The sequence below is a fragment of the Sebastes fasciatus genome, chromosome 9 (genome assembly GCF_043250625.1).
Source record: "Sebastes fasciatus isolate fSebFas1 chromosome 9, fSebFas1.pri, whole genome shotgun sequence".
Classification (NCBI taxonomy): domain Eukaryota; kingdom Metazoa; phylum Chordata; class Actinopteri; order Perciformes; family Sebastidae; genus Sebastes; species Sebastes fasciatus.
The window spans coordinates 15,638,063-15,657,857 of NC_133803.1; the positions used below are offsets into that span (position 1 = coordinate 15,638,063).

Here is a 19,795-nt window from a genome sequence, read left to right on the forward strand (position 1 = left end):
GATGATGGCGCAATATATGAAAGGTCAGGGGATCAACGTTATTACAATTCATCCTCTGGGGACCATGAATGTCTGAACCAACTTCATGGCTATCCATTTCACTCAATGTTAACCTCATGGTGGCACTAATAGAAAAGTCAGGGGATCAGAATTTATCCTCAAAAGGAACTTGAAAATTGTTAAGAAATTTTATGGCGATCGATCACTTCAGTCAGACATTACAAGGTCATAAACCACGGTTGTCAGACGACAATAAAACATTAAATCTGCGCCCGTTAGGATCTGCCAAATCCAGATTGTGCAACAAATCCAGTTTCCTGTAACGATCATGAAGAAGACCGATGTTATTTGTGACAGTCCTGAAGTCTACAAAGCTTGCTTATCGATGTTTAACTCTCACAGATCTCCCATTACAAATGAGTAGCAAATGTTATCAATAAAACTGACAATTAAAAACAGAGGTCGTCATCTCAAGAGCTTTAATCATACATAGAAATTTAGTTCAACAGTACCATTCATTTAGAATGTTTTAGCAGTATGTATATTTAGTGTAAAGAGCGTTGTTTTTTTTCCTTTTTCTGATGAGGAATATCCACAAGGATGATAGAAGCTTTCAGAAATACACCAGAGTGAAAGAGAGAGAGAGAGAGAGAAAGAGAGAGAGGGAGAGAGAGACAGAGAGAGAGAGAGAAGAGAAGAGCAGAGCAGAAAGGGGAGAGACTGAGTACATGACTAAGTTGTAACACCTCAGACTACATTTTTAAAACACCTCAAAAGGCGACATTTATCTGTGGTTTTATGTACCAGTGTCCATCCTCCTGGATGCTGTTTTTCCTTTTTCGTTTTAACTGAAGAGCAGCAGAGCCTTGAATGCATTCGGAAATTAAAATAACTATGGCGCGAGCTCAGTTTGATCAATGCCCGATAATGGAGAAAGTCCAAGCAGTCCTCTAAGACAGACACCTCTTGTTGACCTAATCAAAGCTGCGTTAAGCTTGGGGTCGGGGTGACTGGTTGACACTGCTGCAGACAAAAAGGAGGGTCGGGGTGAGCTGGAGTGGAGTACATTACTGCAATCAAGTGTCATATTATAGGCATGAAAAGAATCAACCACATCCATCTATCACTTCGTCCATTTCTCTAGCCATACATCCATCCATTGATCCAAACATCCAACCTATCGGAAAACACCACCATGAAACATACTTTATGTGCTGTTTGTGCTATCTCAGAAGCGCCACAACATCAATTCCAACCAGCTAAAGTCCCAAGCAAAGAAAAAAATAAAAACATCATGTACAAGACAGAAGGTGGAACAGATAATTGGCCTACAAATCCCAGAAGCGATGATTTTTCAGTCCATCCATTCCTTTTAAGAGTAGTTAAGTAACGCCACGTGTGGATTTGGCAGGCGGCGAGCTTCGCCGAGGGTGAGCCGCCGTCTTGTTTCATTCCCCCCCTCTAAGACTTTTGAAGCTGCTTCTTTTGTGGAGTTGGTAAAGAGTAAGAAACTTCCAGAGCTGGTAATGATGGAAGCTGCTGTTGCGGTAGCGTCGTGGCATTCGGTGGGCGCGCTCACGCGCAAAGACAGAGACTGTGTGTCGCGTTAAGGCTGGGAGGGAGGCTGCTGTGCTGCGTGCTGCGACATAGCTGCCGGGGAGGACATGGACTGGACCATGGGCTGAGCTGGTGGGGGTAGCTGAGGCAGAGCCTGCTGGGCCCCTGAGTGCGTGTTGGGGGAGGGTGGGGGAGTTGGACGTTTGAATTTGTCGGGGCTGTTGCTTCGTCTTGGTGAGGGCCTCTGTTTGAGAGAGAGAGAGAGAAAACAAATAAATACGTCTCATCTTGTATAACGCAACACAGCAGAATTTAAAGCAGTTTGTGGCAAACTGAGGTGTTTTGAGAAAGTCAACCAACATCACGTAAAGATATTCTCATATGGGCATTTTTTTAAGTTATTAAGTTTTAGGCAGATACAGCAAAAAGGTGTAAAACAAAAGATAGGTAGTTAGTAAAGTGAGAGGTAGCCGTTATTCTTGTGCAACAGTGTTTCCAGTGTTACAAACCACTGAAGGAATACAAGAATGTGTGTGGCGAGGTTACTCTCTCATGGTTCCCCCACTGAGCTATTGGTCATGACCTGACAACTGTAATTCCAGTCAGAAGAGTAGAAAGAGAAAAGAAAAAAGGGGTTTAGAGAAAAATTAATCCGTCTGAGGTTCTGATCTCCCAGATGGAGTTATTTCCTTGTTTTATTCCTGGGTGGGCTGAGTGGTGATGGGAGAGATGTGGTCTGTACCATCCACAAGGATCAAGAGAAAATGAATGGATGTAAAATACCAGAGAGGGAGAACACAAGAGAGACGGAGGTATACAACAGCACGGAGCAGTGGGAGGAAAGGTTTAAGCATGGACGGAGTAGGCCGCATTGAAACAGTGAATAACTTCTTTCAGCTGCCTGTACAAAAATATACCATCATGTTTTGAACTTGAACCATATGAATGTTGATAATGCCAGGGAGTTTGGTCAAAAGCAAACTTCTGTGAAGCGAATACAAGGATGCTGATCACACAAAAGTTGTCAATTAAATCTGGTGTTAACCATAAACCTGTTCTCCAAGATGGTGTCGGGGTCAGTTAAGACTCAGGTCACAGTGATCGGAACAGTACACTTGTTTTTCATTCAAATTGGCTTAAAACCAACAGACAGCCCTCTGACTAACAGCTCCGAGAAATGTTATTTTTCCAAAACAAAGTATTGTGAACCAAGTACAAAACTATCCACACAACTAGTACATCAACTGTATACTGCAGACAAGGTTTGGGCTCATCAAGTTGAATGCTGGTTGTGTATCCTCGGCTTAGTGTTTTCTGAGAGTGTAAGAAATGTTGAAAAAAATCTAATATTGCAATATTATATTTTGTGATACCGTATCAATTCTCAAAAACACTGTATAGATTTTTAATGAATAGTTTACATGCAAAGATTAACTCAGTCAATACTTTATTTCATTTGCAAAGAGATGCTCCCTCTCAAAGTAGTGCTATCAAGTTGGATTTAACAGGGACTGTGATATATGCAAATGCAGATCCCACTGTTCTGATTGCATAAAAAAGTGAACTTTTTTAAATCACATTTTATGCATATGGTGATGTGTTCTTTATACTATGACAGTTTTCCTAAAACTAGATTAAAAAAATTGCAATATATCACCTTACTTACAGCATCGCAATATATCGTAATTAGGGCTGTCAAATTTAACATGCTAATAACGCAAATTCGGTTTAACGACACTAAATTCTTAATTGCATTAACTTTTTTTTAGGTTGTAGCAGGCTCAGTTTTAAATGTCATGCTAGCTGAAGGAGGCTAAATAACGCTCCAAACTTGAGCTAAATTTTGATGAGGAAAAAACTGTCATGGACATTTTCAAAGGGTTCCCTTGAACTCTAACCTCAAGATATGTGAATGAAAATGGGTTCTATGGGTACCCACAAAAAAATAAAACCATCTAAACTAACATCAATATATTAAGAAATATTACTAGTAAGACGCGGCAAAAATTAACAAGAAAAACACACACATACTTTTAAGTCATGCTGACTGATATGTCCTTATTTGACACACAGTTAATGTACTGTAGGTGCCAGTCATAACTGAAACGAAAAACACTTCGGTTAGCTAGGACAAAGGCTTTACCGGACTATAACACTGGTATAAAATCTTAATAAAAATATAAAAGCTAAGTTAATGAAGGCATATATGTGACTCATAAGGTGTGTTGATTCAGTTATTGCTGTGTTATTGAAAAGATAAATGCACAGCCGATCGAACCTTGGGACATTTATGGAGCTAAGGTATGCTCTCCTAGTATCAATATAAGAGGGGGCTGTTTTGTGTGATGTAACAACAGTATCTTTGTGATGGCCAAGCAAGTTTTTTTTGGCAGGTTTAAGATCTGCTAATGTTCACACCCATGGGTGTACAGTGTAGGACACTTAACCCTTTTTTATTGATATACATAAAACAGACTATAATACTTTATGTACAGGGTCCATCAGGTGTGGATGTAAACACCTTTAATTTACAGCTAAAGGACAGCAGTTAACCTCAGTTATTGTTTTATTTCAAACTCATAAAAATGGGAGCAATTTCACATTTCACAATATACATATTTTAAATGTGAAAATTATTCTTGTTCCATTTCTTACCGGTATTTTCTCATTTAAACTGAAGTAACTACATTTTGTAATTGGATTTCCTAACTCTTTGAACTAAATGTTTGAGCCCTGGGTTGCAGACTCCAGACAACTACAACAAATCCTTGTAAAATATTAAAATAAACAACTGTGACATCCTGAAAACACTCACAATTTGCCAGACGTCTGGGTTTAGGAAGCGTGGGTGTGAATGTTACTTACCGCTACGGCGTGAGAGGAGCTTCCGTGGACGTGCAGGGCGGGGGTGTTGTAGTGGGAGATTGCAGCTCTGGACAGTGTAGCTGGAGGAGTGAAACCAACTGTGTGGCTGCCATATGAGAGACCTGGGACAGAAACAGGAAGACAAACATGAAGTGTTGTATGTTCTTTTGTTCCAAGTCCTTATATTTAAGTACTGCTATAAGTAACACCAGGTATCAGGAACGATAAGTGATTGCAATGTGTACCTGGCTGGCAGAACAGAAAAACAGCAGTGCTCTGGCACCTGACCTGAGGTCTGACTTATCATTGTGCAAACATTTAGGCTGTAATCTGATATCCTGCTGAATCACACCAGGCATGAATGAGCTGACCTGAATGGCTCAATTTTCCTCTCTGGTATTCAAAGACATCTACGGCTTACGGCCAATCCATATAAAAAGTGTTTTTCAGAAGTGGTTTTGACGTCAGTCACTCGCACATCTCACGGATCAGATACGCTTTCAATTTATTAAATGCATCAATCCACACTGACTCAAGACGCCCCCAGTGTTTTTTATGCTCCAAGTCTATTTTTGTTGTGTTTAGTGAATCGTAATTTGCAAAGACAGCTGTCTAAATCACACAAATATCCCACTGTGTGTGTTTTGAACTTATTAACCATATCTACATTGACTGATCAAGGCTTCCAGTCTGTCTGTGAGCTTGTCTGTTTCACTACAGGCAGTAAGGCGGCTGAGGATCAGGGGAGAGAGCGGGTTGTCCTTTAACCGCAAAATTGGCGGTTCAATTCCTGGCTCCTCCTGTCCACATGTCAAAGTGTCCTTGAGCAAGACACTGCAACCCGAGTCGCTTTGCAGCAGCACACTGCTCCTAATGCTTAGGATGGGTTAAATGCAGAGGTCGAATCTCATGCATGCATGGACACTCGACTTGTATAAAGACATTTTATTTTTACTTTTATTATTGTATTCTTATTTCATTGTTGGTCATCATTGCTCCTAGCGGTTATTTATATTCTGTCTAATTATACATACTGTACATGTATGTATGTATGTATGTATGTATGTATGTATGTATGCATGCATGTATGTATGTATGCATGTATGCATGCATGTATGTATGTATGTATGCATGCATGTATGTATGTATGCATGTATGTATGCATGCATGTATGTATGTATGTATGTATGTATGTATGTATGTATGCATGCATGTATGTATGCATGCATGTATGTATGTATGTATGCATGCATGTATGTATGCATGCATGTATGTATGTATGTATGCATGCATGTATGTATGTATGCATGCATGTATGTATGCATGCATGTATGTATGTATGTATGTATGTATGTCTGTCAGATCAATCAGGTTTATTTTGCCAAGTAAATACATACATGGAATTTGACTCCGGTTTTAAGCAGCTCCCTCAATGTACTTAGACAGAATAGAAATAACAGCGGGGAGCAACAATGACCACCAATAAAATAAATTACATTTTATTATAATATATATATCTTTTAAAAAAAATGTCATTGGAGCGCCGAAAAAGTTGAGGTCAGCTCAACTTTTCTTTGTAGCGCGTCACGCCCATCATGCAGCGACAAGTGTCGGGCATCAGTTTGTACCTTCACTTCACAGACTTCCATTGAAAATGACTTGTAGCCTGTTGCTTTGACGCTCGTAGTGTGAAGACAGAATTACGCGCCGCTCATATCTCGCTTCCAATGGGGATTACCAGTTAGCCTAAATACTGGTCCAGTATGGGAGATTGGGGTTTTGATTTATCAAAAATGCCAAATGTATACATTTTGATGTGCTTTTCCCTCATTATGCTTTTTTGTGGGGTTTATTTTTCCTACAATATTCTCACTCTTCTATTACACACGCTCAGTCACTCACTCACCATTAACCCACTTTAAAATCCCTTTTGTTGCAAACTTTAAACAACTCATTAGTAACTGTAGTGATTTATAAACACCAGGAGTACAATTGTTGTTGTTTCAAGGAATTTCTATAATATCTGATAAACTTAAAAACAACTTTGTTTTTGTGTTAAATAACTCAGCAGCTGACTCCAGTTAAATGCTGAATTATCTACACAATCACCTTCTTCCATGAATCTTAAATCAGAAACATTAATTTGGTAGGCGAGCATGATGACATTATCTGATCCTGCTGACTGCCACAGAAACAAGGGCTGCAGATACTGTCAGTTGTGTTATGTAAGAGAGCAGGAAGTGGATTTGATTGGACAGAGAATGAGGGCATCTATACTGGGGATTTATTTATGGTTTCACTGACCTTTAAAAGATGTCAACTTATCAATGAATGTTTGCTCCAGATTTGACATTAGATATGATGGATTTCAATGTTAAGCTTTGTAACGAAGATAAAGCTTGTTTTCTGGCAACAAGTCATATCAATTGATATCAAAGGTGCGTTTTATTGTTGTGTGGGCCATTCTCTTTGACGCAATATAACTTGTTGACCGCTGTATTTTTTGGACAGTGGCCACCTTGAATGTACCTACCAGGAGATATGGGTCGGCTGGAGCTGGGGGAGGGGGTGTATGGGATGGGGCTGGACACAGTCCTCGCTCGCAAGCCTTGCGCAGACATCTCGTTGAAGTACCTGAGAGGATGACATGACCAGTTTATGAAAATTCAGGAGTCCAAAAGAGCAATCAATCCATGTATCAAAGTGCTCAATTTAGCCTAACTGGTATGTGAAACAAACATGTTTTCAAGCAAGTAAGAATGTTTTCATATATTATTTTATAGCACTTTTTAAAAGCCTCAAAAGAACAAGGTGCCTTAAAAAGCAGGAGCACAAACAGCATAAAAGCTTCACAGACAAAAAATTTAAATAACACTGACATTACAGGCAATAAAGTCAGTGCAATAGCCAATATAAAAAGATAAAGAAGAGAGGTTTGCAATACTGAACCTTGCTAGGTGATCTCCTACTACCTGTTCAGACCTGGTATTAACATGCATCCTGACTGATCCGATCACAAGTGGACAGCTCTAAGTACAGGTGTGATCGCACTCAAGACGTATTGAGAACGCATTGATATCCGATCGCTCGGATCACATTCAGAGGTGGTCCGGGCTACATATGGCCACATTCTTTTAGCAGTGTGTACACAAATGTGTCCTGGGCCACATTAAGGACCGCCTACTCAACTGATATCCTGCTTGGATCCGCGGGGTCTCTCTGTGCTTCTCAGGCAAGTGAAGTGCATTATTATCATACTGTCGGTGTTTTTGTTCAGGTGCTCTGCACGGAGCTGACACCCACTCGCCTGCCCAACTGCTCACATCCACGACTCTCTGAAGCTCTGTACCCTGCTGTTGCCTGGCAAAGGCATTGGTGTCGGCGGCACTGAGGTCCCCGGAGACCGCTGGTACAATAACCTTATATTTTGATGTTAATAAAATGTACCCGAATTCACGAATATGTCGAATATTACTACTGACATTCCTGTAATATTACGTCACAACGTCTGTTGTATTAGCCATGTGTTTACTACGTGTTTATTTGCATATAGAGCGGGTAAGTGAGATCGGATCACAAGTGGTCACTGGAGATGCATTCTAATGCCAGGTGTGAACAGAAATACTTGAAGCTGTCCACTTGTGATCGGATCACTCAGGACGCATGTTAATGCCAGGTCTGAACAGGGCCTAAGATGAAGTCTCTCTCAACCACCTCACGCATGTGATTTTGCACCCCTGTGTAAAGCTATTGTGACCTTTTTGATAACCTGTCCCATCATGTGTCCCATTCTCTACCTCTCATCGTCCATTTCCAGACTGGATTCACTCTCTGACAGTTGTCTGCACAGGGCCTCCCTGCGCTCCATTTCTCTCTGAAGCTTTCTCTGCAGCCGGATGTTCTCCTCCCTCATGTGTCGCTCCTCTTCTATGTACTGGGCACGCTTCTCTGTGTCTGGGAGGGGATGCACAGAACAAATGACATCAGTTGAGATATTGTCAAGACCACATCCTGGCTACTGTAGATTAGCATGAATATTAAATGCATGAATGCGTAGGATGTCAAAATTGTTGCACAAAAATCCAAATAAAAGGCCTTTGTCTAAAAACTGCAGATAAGACATAATCTCCTTCAAAGACCTCCAACAACAACCCAGTTTGTTTGCAAAATTCAGTTTTAAAAAAAAAAAGTGAAAGGGTCAATGCCGGTCTCGACAAACAGTGGATTACAAGGTCAGCAACGTCATTTTTTGCAGCAGCAGCAATACTGTTTTCCTACTTGACTCAGCTTCTCAGAACATGTGTTAATGGTTGGACTGACAGCTCCCTCTAGTGGCAAAACAAAGCATAGACAGACTAGTGCTGGAAGACACTGCCAGGCATGTGTTCAGACTAATCTCCATTAATTCAGTAATTTTATCTGAGATGTAATCACGCTGAATCAACACTTCTGACTGTCTGAACAACAAACAAGTGTTATTAACTTCAACAAAATAGCGTTTGCTGCTGTGCTGTTGTACTGCGAGCTGCTTCTGCTATTTTGTCCACGCCCTATGTGCTTTAGTAGAACCCATAAAACACTGATTCATTTCATAATGTCCTGGCAGATTTTTTCTATTTAAAAAAAAAAAAAAGGTATGAAAATCTACTTTAAGACTCTTGAAACTGCTATAAGATTGGCTATCAATCAGTGAATATTTGGTGGTCTTTATGGCCCAAGTATCTCATTACCAAGATAAAAAACAGTTGTGACTGTTTTGAAAACTCCTTCCTGGTGCATTAGTTTTCAAAGATTAAAAAAAATGAAATGAAAGTATAAGTATGTGGAGATGACATGATACATGAATACAGTTGTTTTATGCAGTTAAAAAGATAGCTCTTATAAAAGTCTCAGATGTTGGAGCGCTCTTGTATGCACCAACAAGATATCATTTCACAACAGTCCTCAAAGGCGTCCTTGAACTCACCAAGGACAATTCCTAAAATGGTACCTGCTTGCATTTCCATGCAGTATTAATGTATGTAATATATATTCAAAGTACACTAGAGCTGGTTTGGCACCTTATCTGGGTCTCTGATTTCTAGGTCACAACTTTCTATGGATGAACTGGGGGTCTAGCTTGCTATGTTAGTAACAGTCCGTCCTCATGTTGCATACTCAATAGATGGGCTCTTAACCACAGAAACAAACAAAATAAACCCACTTTGACCCATCTGAGATGCTCAGATGTAAAAAGAGAAAGAAAGGGGGGAAATGGTAACATTGACTTTCTTAAGCTGGGCATAAACTGTATGATTTTAGAAATGTTGTTGTGTAATTCCTACTCCTACTGTACTGTGAGTAGATCGTTTGCGATGTAAAGCCAAAGCTCAGGATTTATGTGCTCACACTGTGCGGTCCGATCGTCAGCCACGACCCGAGTGCTCACACTGTACGTGTAAAATAAAAAATAAATAAAAACATGGCCCGTGGGCCCCTGCAGACCGTTCTGGCTGTTGACAGTTGTCAATAAAGATTTGTTTGAAAGCTCCAAGGCAGGTAAAGTTTGTTTGCTAGCAGAGGTCTGTACGGGTCATAATGCTAACAAGGCAGCAACGTGCTTGAGGCGCCGGCATATATGGACTCGCAGGTGGCTAGGAAAACGTGGACAGTATGGCGTGTCCATTTTGCAGCGAGAATTGGAGCTAATCTAGCTACATTTTACTATATACATTGTATATTGTTATCTTGATAGCTACGCTCTGATTGTAAAAAAAAAAAAAAAAAAAAATTAGAAAAAAGGCACTGACGTTGGGGAATCAGCTCGTGCTTGTCAGAAAGTCATCAGACTGTCCGATGGCCGGTCGGGAAGAGTTAATCGGTTCTCTGCCCCCCCCCCTGTTCACTGCACGTTAAACAACGCCCGACAAAGCTGAAATTCAGTCCGACTCTAAAATGAGTTGTGCAGCTCAGAATTCGGACCACAAACTGTACAATCGTACAGTGCATGCCCAGCTTTAGAGACTTGTTGTTGAACACTTTGCAGTATCTTCAGGTGTAAAGTGACAAGTGAAAAACGAAGACGTAACGAGGACGTAAACTGTGTCAGACAAAGCCAGAAAGTATCCTGTTCTCTCTGGTCTATGGAAAACAACCCATGCCTGGGTGTAGGGTGAATTCACCCCTCATATCTTTTCAGAGGATCAGTTTTACCAATCACATCCTTAATCAACACTTGAGGGTTTCCGCCCCTTCAGAGGATCATGTGACGAGTTGAGAGGCCACTTACGCTGCAGCTCGGTGGTGCGCAGGCTTTTCTTAAGCCTCTCCACCTCATTCTTAAGGAAACGGATATGCCGCATCATGTTCTCTGGTGAGTCTATCTCCATGGAAACGTCTCTTGGGGAGGGAGGAGCTGATACAGGCTGGTCCAACTTCTCCTGAAGGATTCTAGTTCAGAAAACAAAGACAACACACTGTTAATATAATTCATCAACAGAAATGATGGGCATGATGACAAGCTTTTTAAAATAAAATCTATTTGAGATCTCCTAGCTTTGACGTAAGACTGAATAAAAACCTGTTGCCTGAATATAAGACAATTTACTTAATTCTCATAAATGAAAAATCTTTTCAACTTTTCCTTGTTTGATGCATCTTCAGATTGACAAGGGCTCTGATTTGAAATGACTGACAAATTACATATATAATCAGACCCTTCAGGAGGTCATTATTCAGCCTATTGTACTTACTCTTCTAAAAAGATTATCCTGAAAATGTGTAATCTACAAATCAGAAAGCTACTGTTAGTCGATCATTGGTAATTTTTGCTCTGCATAATAAGCAAAGCTGAGTCACTTGTTTTTGGTGAACGGCAGGCATTTTGTGTGTGGGCCTGTGAATGTGTATGTCAGACAGAAAAGTGCAGAGAAATATGGGATATACTTACACAAATGCATTATTGTATGTTTGTTTCACCATGTGAAAAAAATTAGGTGATATTAACATTTACTACATTTTATGTTACGTTTTCAAACATATAAAAGCACATGAAATAAGCAATATATATCAAAAGCATCGTATTAAAACCTGTTAACCTGTGCAGTGATGTCACATTTAATAGGTTTAAAGGACCAGTGTGTAGCATTTTAGGGGATCTATTAGCAGAAATGGAATATCATTTTCGTAACTGTTTTCATTAGTGTATAATCACCCGAAACTAAAATCGTTGTGTTTTCGTTAGCTTAGAATGAGCCCTTCATATCTATCATAGCGTCCTCTTCACGGAGTCCACCATGTTGCTGTCCTCTACAGTAGCCCAGAATGGACAAACCATACGCTGGCTCTAGAGAGTCTTTCACGTTTTTACGTTACCAGAAGGCCAACATAGTTCTCCGACACTCCGGTAACGTGAGCCGCAGAGTGCAAAACTGTGGTTCTGCCCGCCGCCATCTGATTTCCGTTGCCCCAAAAGTTGTGTTATTATGGTCAGGATGGCCTCGGAGCGAGGCGTACAGCGTTGCCACAGTTTTGCACTCGGCGGCTCATGTTACCGCAGTCTTGGAAAGGGAGGAGTGAGCGGAGGGGTACTCAGTTGCAATCTGCAACCACACCACTAAATGCCGCCAAATCCTACAGACTGTACCTTAAGAATGTTAGTATAATGTAAGTAGTTTTACACATATACTGTACGTAACAGCCAACCAATCAGGTTTCATACTTATGACTAATGCTGAAACTCTTAGCCAATTTATAGATCAACAGATGACCCAGTGAGGAAAAGCCACAAGATATTCCTGAAAACAAGCTTTGAATCCAGGCTTGCAAGAGGCGGATTCTAAATATATATAGATACTGAAACACTTAATATGATCGTTCCACACCTTTTCTCAGCCTCCAGTTTGTCCATGCGTTTCCACAGTCTGTTGACCAGGGCTTCTTGTTCCTGCTCTAATGTGTTCTCAAGGTCGATCTTCTCCCGCCTCAACTGGAGAATATAAGGAAGAGCGGAGAGAGTGACGTTCAGAGGCAGAAAGACCTTGACGTTGAGAAGAATTCACAGGACTGTGCACACTGTACACTGTATTGCAAACCCAAGGTCTCTGTCCAGATAAGCTTCTCTTTCACAGAGCTGCAGTCTCTATGAGCCACAGTGATAGAAAAATGACAATGCAGAATAGTCTATAAAGATTTCTTAATTGCCAACTGATATAAAATTACTCTAAAAGGTAAGATTTGCTCATTAGTGTTTTTGTGGTAAGCACATTTTTGGTAAACATTCATTTAATTCCTCCGTCTGGGCGAAATGCACCCATTGAACATTACACAAGCATCACTCTGACATATATACATTCATGAGTGAGCATCAATTCACATCTCCAGAAAAAATCCTGTCATCAGAGCATGGAAACATTATGGAGTGGCTTCGGCACACGCAGGTTTGAATGAGCCACAGACCACAATGTTCTTTCCAGCTAACATTCAGTGGGGAGAATTAAGGATGGTGAAATTTTGGCATCTCACACTACATTAACTGGACACAGGGATATGTTGTTCCACACTGAATGCTGAAATCTTCTCGCTCCACCGAGATAAGCATACCTGTTCCAGGGTTAGCTGCTTTGAGATGGTTTCATTCTCCATCTTTTTGATCTTTTTCATGAGCTTGTTGACCTGGAACTCCTGCTCCTGCTCCAAGTGCTGCTCCAACTCTGCCTTCTCATGCTGGAGCTGGGATGGAAAAAGGGAAGACAGAGGATGGACGGAGGAAAAGAAGAGGAGGAGGATGAAACGAGAGAGATGAGAAAGAAGGGAGAGGGGAAAGAGCACAAGAGGAGGCTCTTAGTGAGTCACATAAAAACTATTCAATGACCACAGTGAACAAACACGCTGGTGTCAGATAATCACATTTAGCTTAAGCATTGAGAGTAAAACAAAACAGGAAGCCAATGTTAAAATTCTACCAGATTCATGGTTAAACTTCCCAGGCGAGTAAACGGTGTGAAATAATGACTTGGCAACCAAAGTAACCACCTTTGGCAGCTCACCAATACAAAGAAAGGGTGCGGCTCAGCACGGATTCAAAATGGGATGGTTGTGCGATGAATTATATAATCGATTACTCATTACAGGGAAAAGGATGTAAATTCATTCATAGGAAAAGACTGGAGAAGGAAAAATTTCCCTTACGCTACTAACAGAAAGTAGAACGCCTCAAATCAAGGCAGTTTGTTTTAACTTACAATGACTGTATTCATACAGTCGAGTGCTCTGTAGTATCCTGTCTGGAAGAACAAGCCACCGAGTTTCACCACACCCAGTGCAGCCATTTTTCTTCTAATTAAAACACCAACAATTTTAGGAATTGTTTCGATAATGTGCCTCCTTTTTGCCAAAACAACTGGCTGCTCTAACAGGACTCCACCCTGCTGTACTGTGTGGTGAGTGACAACTATGCCTGCTTCTGTGTGAAAATATGTGTTCTTTTTCAGCCTACGGACACCTTGCAGAGATATTTGATCCCACTTGGGTTCTTGTGTCCTTCATGCAGACGCTGTTTGTAATCAACACATGAACAGTGGCAACGTGATCATGTGTGTGATCATGTGTGTGTACATACTGTACATAATGGTACAGTGCTAAGGTTTTCCCTTCACCTATCATTTTATCAGTTTCCTCTCTAAAAAGACAAATCTTTATACACATGGAATGTGTATGAACATTGGAATACAAAGGGGGATGCAAATAATACATCAAATTGACTGCGTGTACAGCTCACAAAGTGTGCTGAAAGGGGGGCATTGATTCAAAAACTTGCAGATGCACTTGCATCATTTGGCTACTCAAGTTTAGACGACTATTGTGGGGTACACGGGAATTAAGCTGATTTTGGGCCCGATTCCCCCCTCCCGACAACGATCAGCAAGCCCTGATTTTTTGATGGTTCTAAAGATTATCTTCCCAGATATTGTGGTGTGAGGTATGTTAAGAGTGTTTTTTTACATCCCCCGGTTGGCTCGGAAGTCCATCCTGGCCGCACCGATTTTAAATCGTAAATATTAAACATATTCAATATTTACGATGGGATCTCCTGTTGTATGTGAGGAACCCAGAGGACAGCCGATGACGCAGTCCCGTGGGAAAGAACCATAGCGAATTGAGAACCAAGCTGACTGAAGCGGAAGGACAACCACCGCCGTCATGGCGACAGCGGCTAATGCACGGGTTAATGCAAAATCAAAGTATGGAGGACCAACTTGTTGATTTGGGGCAACAACGTGAGTGTTTATTTAACGTGTCTCCATGACTTCATCCATTCTTTTTTTTTTCTTCGTAAATTTTCAGTACAAAGTAGAGCAAAAACTAACATTGCTAATTCCTCCTGCCCGGCGTCCACCATGTTTGTTCACATTTGATCGCGAGAGATTTTGCAAGATTTTTGTTTTTTTGAGTCAGGATTCTTGTTGTTCAGGACTGGAATCTGTTCATGTGTGGTGTGCCGTTTTGGCCAAATCGTTGCTCTCCACAACTTTAACATAACATATCGTTAAGTGTGGGGTCTTTCACATTTTCAAAATCTGTTAAGAGTGGAAAAATATTTTTGTGTGGGACAGCCTTTAAGTCAAAAGTCCATCATCAAAAGTAATGGGGAAAACGCAAGTCAGACAAAATTGTTTACAAAAGTGCTTCTGCACAGGAGCATTTACACACCCAGTAAAATAAATGACCATATTTGCTCAATTCTCCCTCTATCATCACAGGAATATAGCACAGTAGTATACGTGTACAGAATATACACGTATACCCGCACAGACACACACTATAGGCCATTTGTCAGCACCGAGTCTCTGGGCAGAGACAGACACAGGTCTGTTTCATGTTAAGTGAGAAGGCAAGATAACAAAAGCCTCAACAAGTCCATCCGTATGACCTTAAACAGGGGCAGCTGAGGCATTTGCATGTGTCCCTTCCAGACACCCACTTCTTTACGAATCAACAAACCATTAGTCAGCCTACAGGTAGCCATTGAAAGTGTGAGAGCATGTGTGTACGTGCTGTGCGCTCTGCAGTTGGGAAAATAAGATGTGGAAAACAGACAAACCAAATAATGGACAGACGGGAGGAGAGTAATTTGAGTCATTTAGAGTAGCTGGCGGCCACACTGAAGTCATCTTGAGCCGTTCCAGGCTTCAGGCTTCAGGCAAGAACCAATACAGTTGATGATAATGCAATAGCTGCTGCGCACACTCATACATGGGGTTGTGTGCATGGACACCAACCCAGCGAGCTCAAGCTGAACACACTTGAGAATACCGCAGCCAAACATCTCTGCACCACAGAGATATTTGTAAGATAAGTCAAACTGATGATAGGCTATTCTCCATAGCGCCCGGTATAAACAACTCCAACCAGTGACTTAAAAAATTGTCCTATCCTGTTCCCATCACTCACGTGCATGAGTTTCCTTGACAGTTCATTGGTGAGAAATTCCTCCTCCTTCTCATAGTTGACCGCCAAGGTCTCCTTCTCCTTCTGGAGGGCCTGGATCTTCTTGAACAAGGTGTTGCTGATAAATTCTTCCTCCTGCTCCGCTCTTGCTTGCTGCAGGACAGAAACAAATAAGATAAGATAAGATAAGATGAACCTTTAGTAATCCCCGGAGGGAAATTCAGGTGTCAAAGAAGCAACATCAGCAAACAGAGTGAAACACAGGAGAGGTAAAAGGTATACAAAAATTATAAAAACAATAATAGAGATATAAAAGATAGAGTGAATGGGTGAACATAGTGTGTGCAGTCCGTCAATAAATAAATGTAGTATGTGCAATAAATAAATGTAATATGTACATATGTGCAGTCTACAAAGTGGTATACAGGATGTATAGTGAAAAGTGTAAAGTGCACCAGTGGTTAGAGTCCAAGATGGTTGCAAATGGGAGACAAATGGGAGACAGTGGCAGGGGGCAAACATCAGTGAGGTAGACTCTTACATCTGGCACATCAAATTGTTGGATTTTATCCGGATTAAATTGAGAAGCAACAACCAAAACCATGCACATAAGGCATACTGCAGACACACACATCAATCAACCACAATCTGTTGCAGTGAAGTCTGCCAGCCAAAGAGGAAGCAGGATTTTATCCTAATGACTCAAGTGGTATTGCAGTAATGGGTTGACTGACAGTGAGGGGTAGAGAGAGGAAACAGCTACAGCAGCTAGCATTACAGTGTGATGATCTGTCCTTGTGAGCAACCACCCTCAGTTCTTCACTGACCTCAAAAGCAACATTTTGCAAGCTGGTAGAATCTGTTGTCAACAAACAATGAGATGGGACAATAGAAAGCAAATAGCTAGTGGAGCCTCTCACATTAAATACAGAGGGAGGACCAGGACTTGCCCACATATGAGCCAGGCATTTAGCTAAGCTCGCCAAGTTTGGCCTTACATAGTTCCCCATCTATCCAACAGATCGGTTACACATTTTGTTTATGAAGGCTGATTAACCTGAGCATGAAGACACATGCCTCATTAGTCCATGCCAATGCTGCTGCTGCTGGGCTATTTATTGTCGCCCAGTTACCCTATCCTAGCTGGGCATAACGTGGTGGCAATGTCTAACAGTAATCAGCTGACTAAGTAGCTGTAACATCAGTAGGTAACTTGCATCGTGAGCTAAGATTACAAAACAGTAGCAAACTAGCTGACCAAAACCACCTAGCAACCATTACCCGCTGGCTAAATTAGCAGCATACGTTACTCCAAGGCCTATAGAAGGAGGCTAGGACACGGTTCTTGGGAGTGTGGGGTACATCGCATGCGCAGTGTAACTCAAGTAGCGGCCAGATTCTACTGCGCATGTGCGTTGATGACGTAAAAAAAAACTCATCCTCCTTTTCATAGGCCTTGACTTGTTACCCCCCAAACTAGCTAATGTTAGCATAGCTAGCAAAACACACCAGAGTGTTGTGATGAAATTACAGATAACACTTCACATGTAAGACATTATATATAAATATATAATAATAATGACTGTTTAGCAGCAAATAAAACAACACTAAACCATAGCCAACGTACTGACAAATAAAATATATAACAAGTGAGATAGCAGCTAGTTAGCAACCGTTACTAGCCAGGTAGCTTAGCAACTAGCTAGTTAGCTTAGCAACCGTTACTCACAATGGTGACGCTCGCTTTGCGGAGGTCCCGGTTCTCCTCCTGCAGCGCTTTGCACTTCAGTTTGAACGTCTCCAGCTCGATCTTAAGCACTTTGTTCTCCTGTTGTAAAGAGGCCAAGCGGTTCGTGAGTTCCTCCAAGCGGAACTGTGAAATGACTATGCTCGGTTTGCCTGAGTTTGAAGCGGAGGACGACATCGGAGTGGCCGAGCTGCTGCCCGCTCCGTCGGTGTCGCTCTCGCTAGCGCTGTCGGCCATGATGGCTGCTGCTGTGTGTGTGCGACAGTGTGGAGGAGGAGGAGAGGAGGTACTGTAGAGAAGACGACGTGCAGCTGCAGCAGACAGCAGAGTGGTACACCGTGTGGTGTGACCTTGCTCACATGTGTCTGCATAGCGCCTCCAGCAGGATGTCTCCAGTACTGCACACAGTCACAGTGCATCCTTCACACCATGAGACCTTTGATACATCTTTATCAGCTCCATCCTTTAGGTTGGATAGATAACCCAGAATATAACACACATTTTGAGCTGAATGATAACAGCTTTATGTAAATGATATTACTATATATTTGTTATGTATGTTTTTTTTTTTTTTTTTAACTCTATTCTTTCTTTTTATTATTATTATTATTATTATTATTATTATTATTATTATTATTATTATTATTATTATTATTTCTTTTCTTAATTTTATTTCAATTTTGAATGTTGAAGTTGTTTTCTCTAGTGTACTTAATGAAAAAAAAATTGGTTTATAAAATATGTAATTACGAACTGTAAATTGTCATATATGATGAATCATATATGAAAACAACCTTGAAAAAAGGGAAAAAATAAAGTATAAAAATAAAGTATACCATTACCATTATTAGCCATGTAAATTATATTACTATACATTTGCGCTCCCCTCCTTTTTAATTTTCTATTAACTTATTTGTTGATTTAATTTATTATTACTCTCGTATTTTTTTATTTTTTTTAATTTTTTTTTATTTTTTGTTTTGAGTGTTTGTTTTTTTAAACTCTATTCTTTCTTTTTATCATTTTTATTATTGTTATTATTATTGTTATTATTATTATTATTATTATTATTTCTTTTCTTAATTTTATTTCAATTTTGAATGTTGAAGTTGTTTTCTCTAGTGTACTTAATGAAAAAAAATTGGTTTATAAACTATTGTAATTACGAACTGTAAATTGCATATATGAAAACAACCTTGAAAAAAGGGAAAAAATAAAGTATAAAAAAATAAAGTGTACCATTAAAATTATTGCCCATGTAAATGACAATACTATATATTATTTTTTTTTTCACTCTATTATTTCTTTTTTATCATTATTATTATTATTATTAAGGAGTTATTGAGGAAGCACATAACTCTGGTTGAAGGGCGGCATCTCTCATAACATCACTAATACATTTCTTTTCAAAAGACACAAAGACAAGAAGAGAAACAACTGTATTGCAAAATCAATGCAATTTTTTATTTTTTTTCATTTTAGGTTGATTTTTTTTAAAGGCGTCTGAAACATTTGTGGTGGCATCATTGCTGCTATAGCCTCTAAAAGACTTTGAATAACCAAAGTGCTAGAATAGTTACATTTCAATGGCTTCAATCTGTTAGTAAGAATTGTACATCAAAAGATCTGCTCAGGTGAAAACACATCAAACAAAAGGGAAAAAAAGTGTACCATTACCATTACCATTACTATATTACTATATTACTATATTACTATATTACTATATATATATATATATATATATATATATATATATATTTATGTGTGTGTGTTTTTTTAACTCTATTCTTTTTTATTATTATTATTATTATTATCATTATTATTTCTTTTCTTAATTTTATTTCAATTTTGAATGTTGAAGTTGTTTTCTCTAGTGTACTTAATGAAAAAAAATTGGTTTATAAACTATTGTAATTACGAACTGTAAATTGCATATATGAAAACAACCTTGAAAAAAGGGAAAAAATAAAGTATAAAAAAATAAAGTGTACCATTAAAATTATTGCCCATGTAAATGACAATACTATATATTATTTTTTTTTTCACTCTATTCTTTCTTTTTTATCATTATTATTATTATTATTAAGGAGTTATTGAGGAAGCACATAACTCTGGTTGAAGGGCGGCATCTCTCATAACATCACTAATACATTTCTTTTCAAAAGACACAAAGACAAGAAGAGAAACAACTGTATTGCA

The 19,795-nt window shown here is 39.8% G+C and overlaps 1 protein-coding gene across 1 annotated transcript; it reads right to left on the minus strand.

Annotated features, from left to right (window-relative positions):
• Positions 1-462: 462 nt before the first annotated feature.
• LOC141773993 (coiled-coil domain-containing protein 6-like) lies at positions 463-17,962 on the minus strand. The gene is made up of 9 exons (XM_074646241.1): positions 17,579-17,962; positions 15,853-16,002; positions 13,003-13,131; positions 12,285-12,388; positions 10,691-10,851; positions 8,220-8,376; positions 6,956-7,056; positions 4,423-4,544; positions 463-1,801 (listed from the first exon to the last, which is right to left on the minus strand). The coding sequence occupies exons 1-9, from the start codon at positions 17,831-17,833 to the stop codon at positions 1,607-1,609; spliced, it is 1,374 nt and encodes a 457-aa protein (XP_074502342.1). The 5' UTR covers positions 17,834-17,962; the 3' UTR covers positions 463-1,606.
• Between the last annotated feature and the right edge of the window lie 1,833 nt (positions 17,963-19,795).

What these genes read in the sequence shown, in the direction of transcription:
- LOC141773993 (XM_074646241.1), bottom strand. Translation starts at nt 17,833, where the DNA reads ATGGCCGACAGCGCTAGCGAGAGCGACACCGACGGAGCGGGCAGCAGC. An exon ending in AAACTGGAGGCTGAGAAAAG is followed by an intron (nt 10,852 to 12,284) that starts GTGTGGAACGAT and finishes TTTCTGAACTAG; the next exon opens with AATCCTTCAGGAGAAGTTGG. An exon ending in CAGCCGACCCATATCTCCTG is followed by an intron (nt 4,545 to 6,955) that starts GTAGGTACATTC and finishes TTTCTGTCCCAG; the next exon opens with GTCTCTCATATGGCAGCCAC.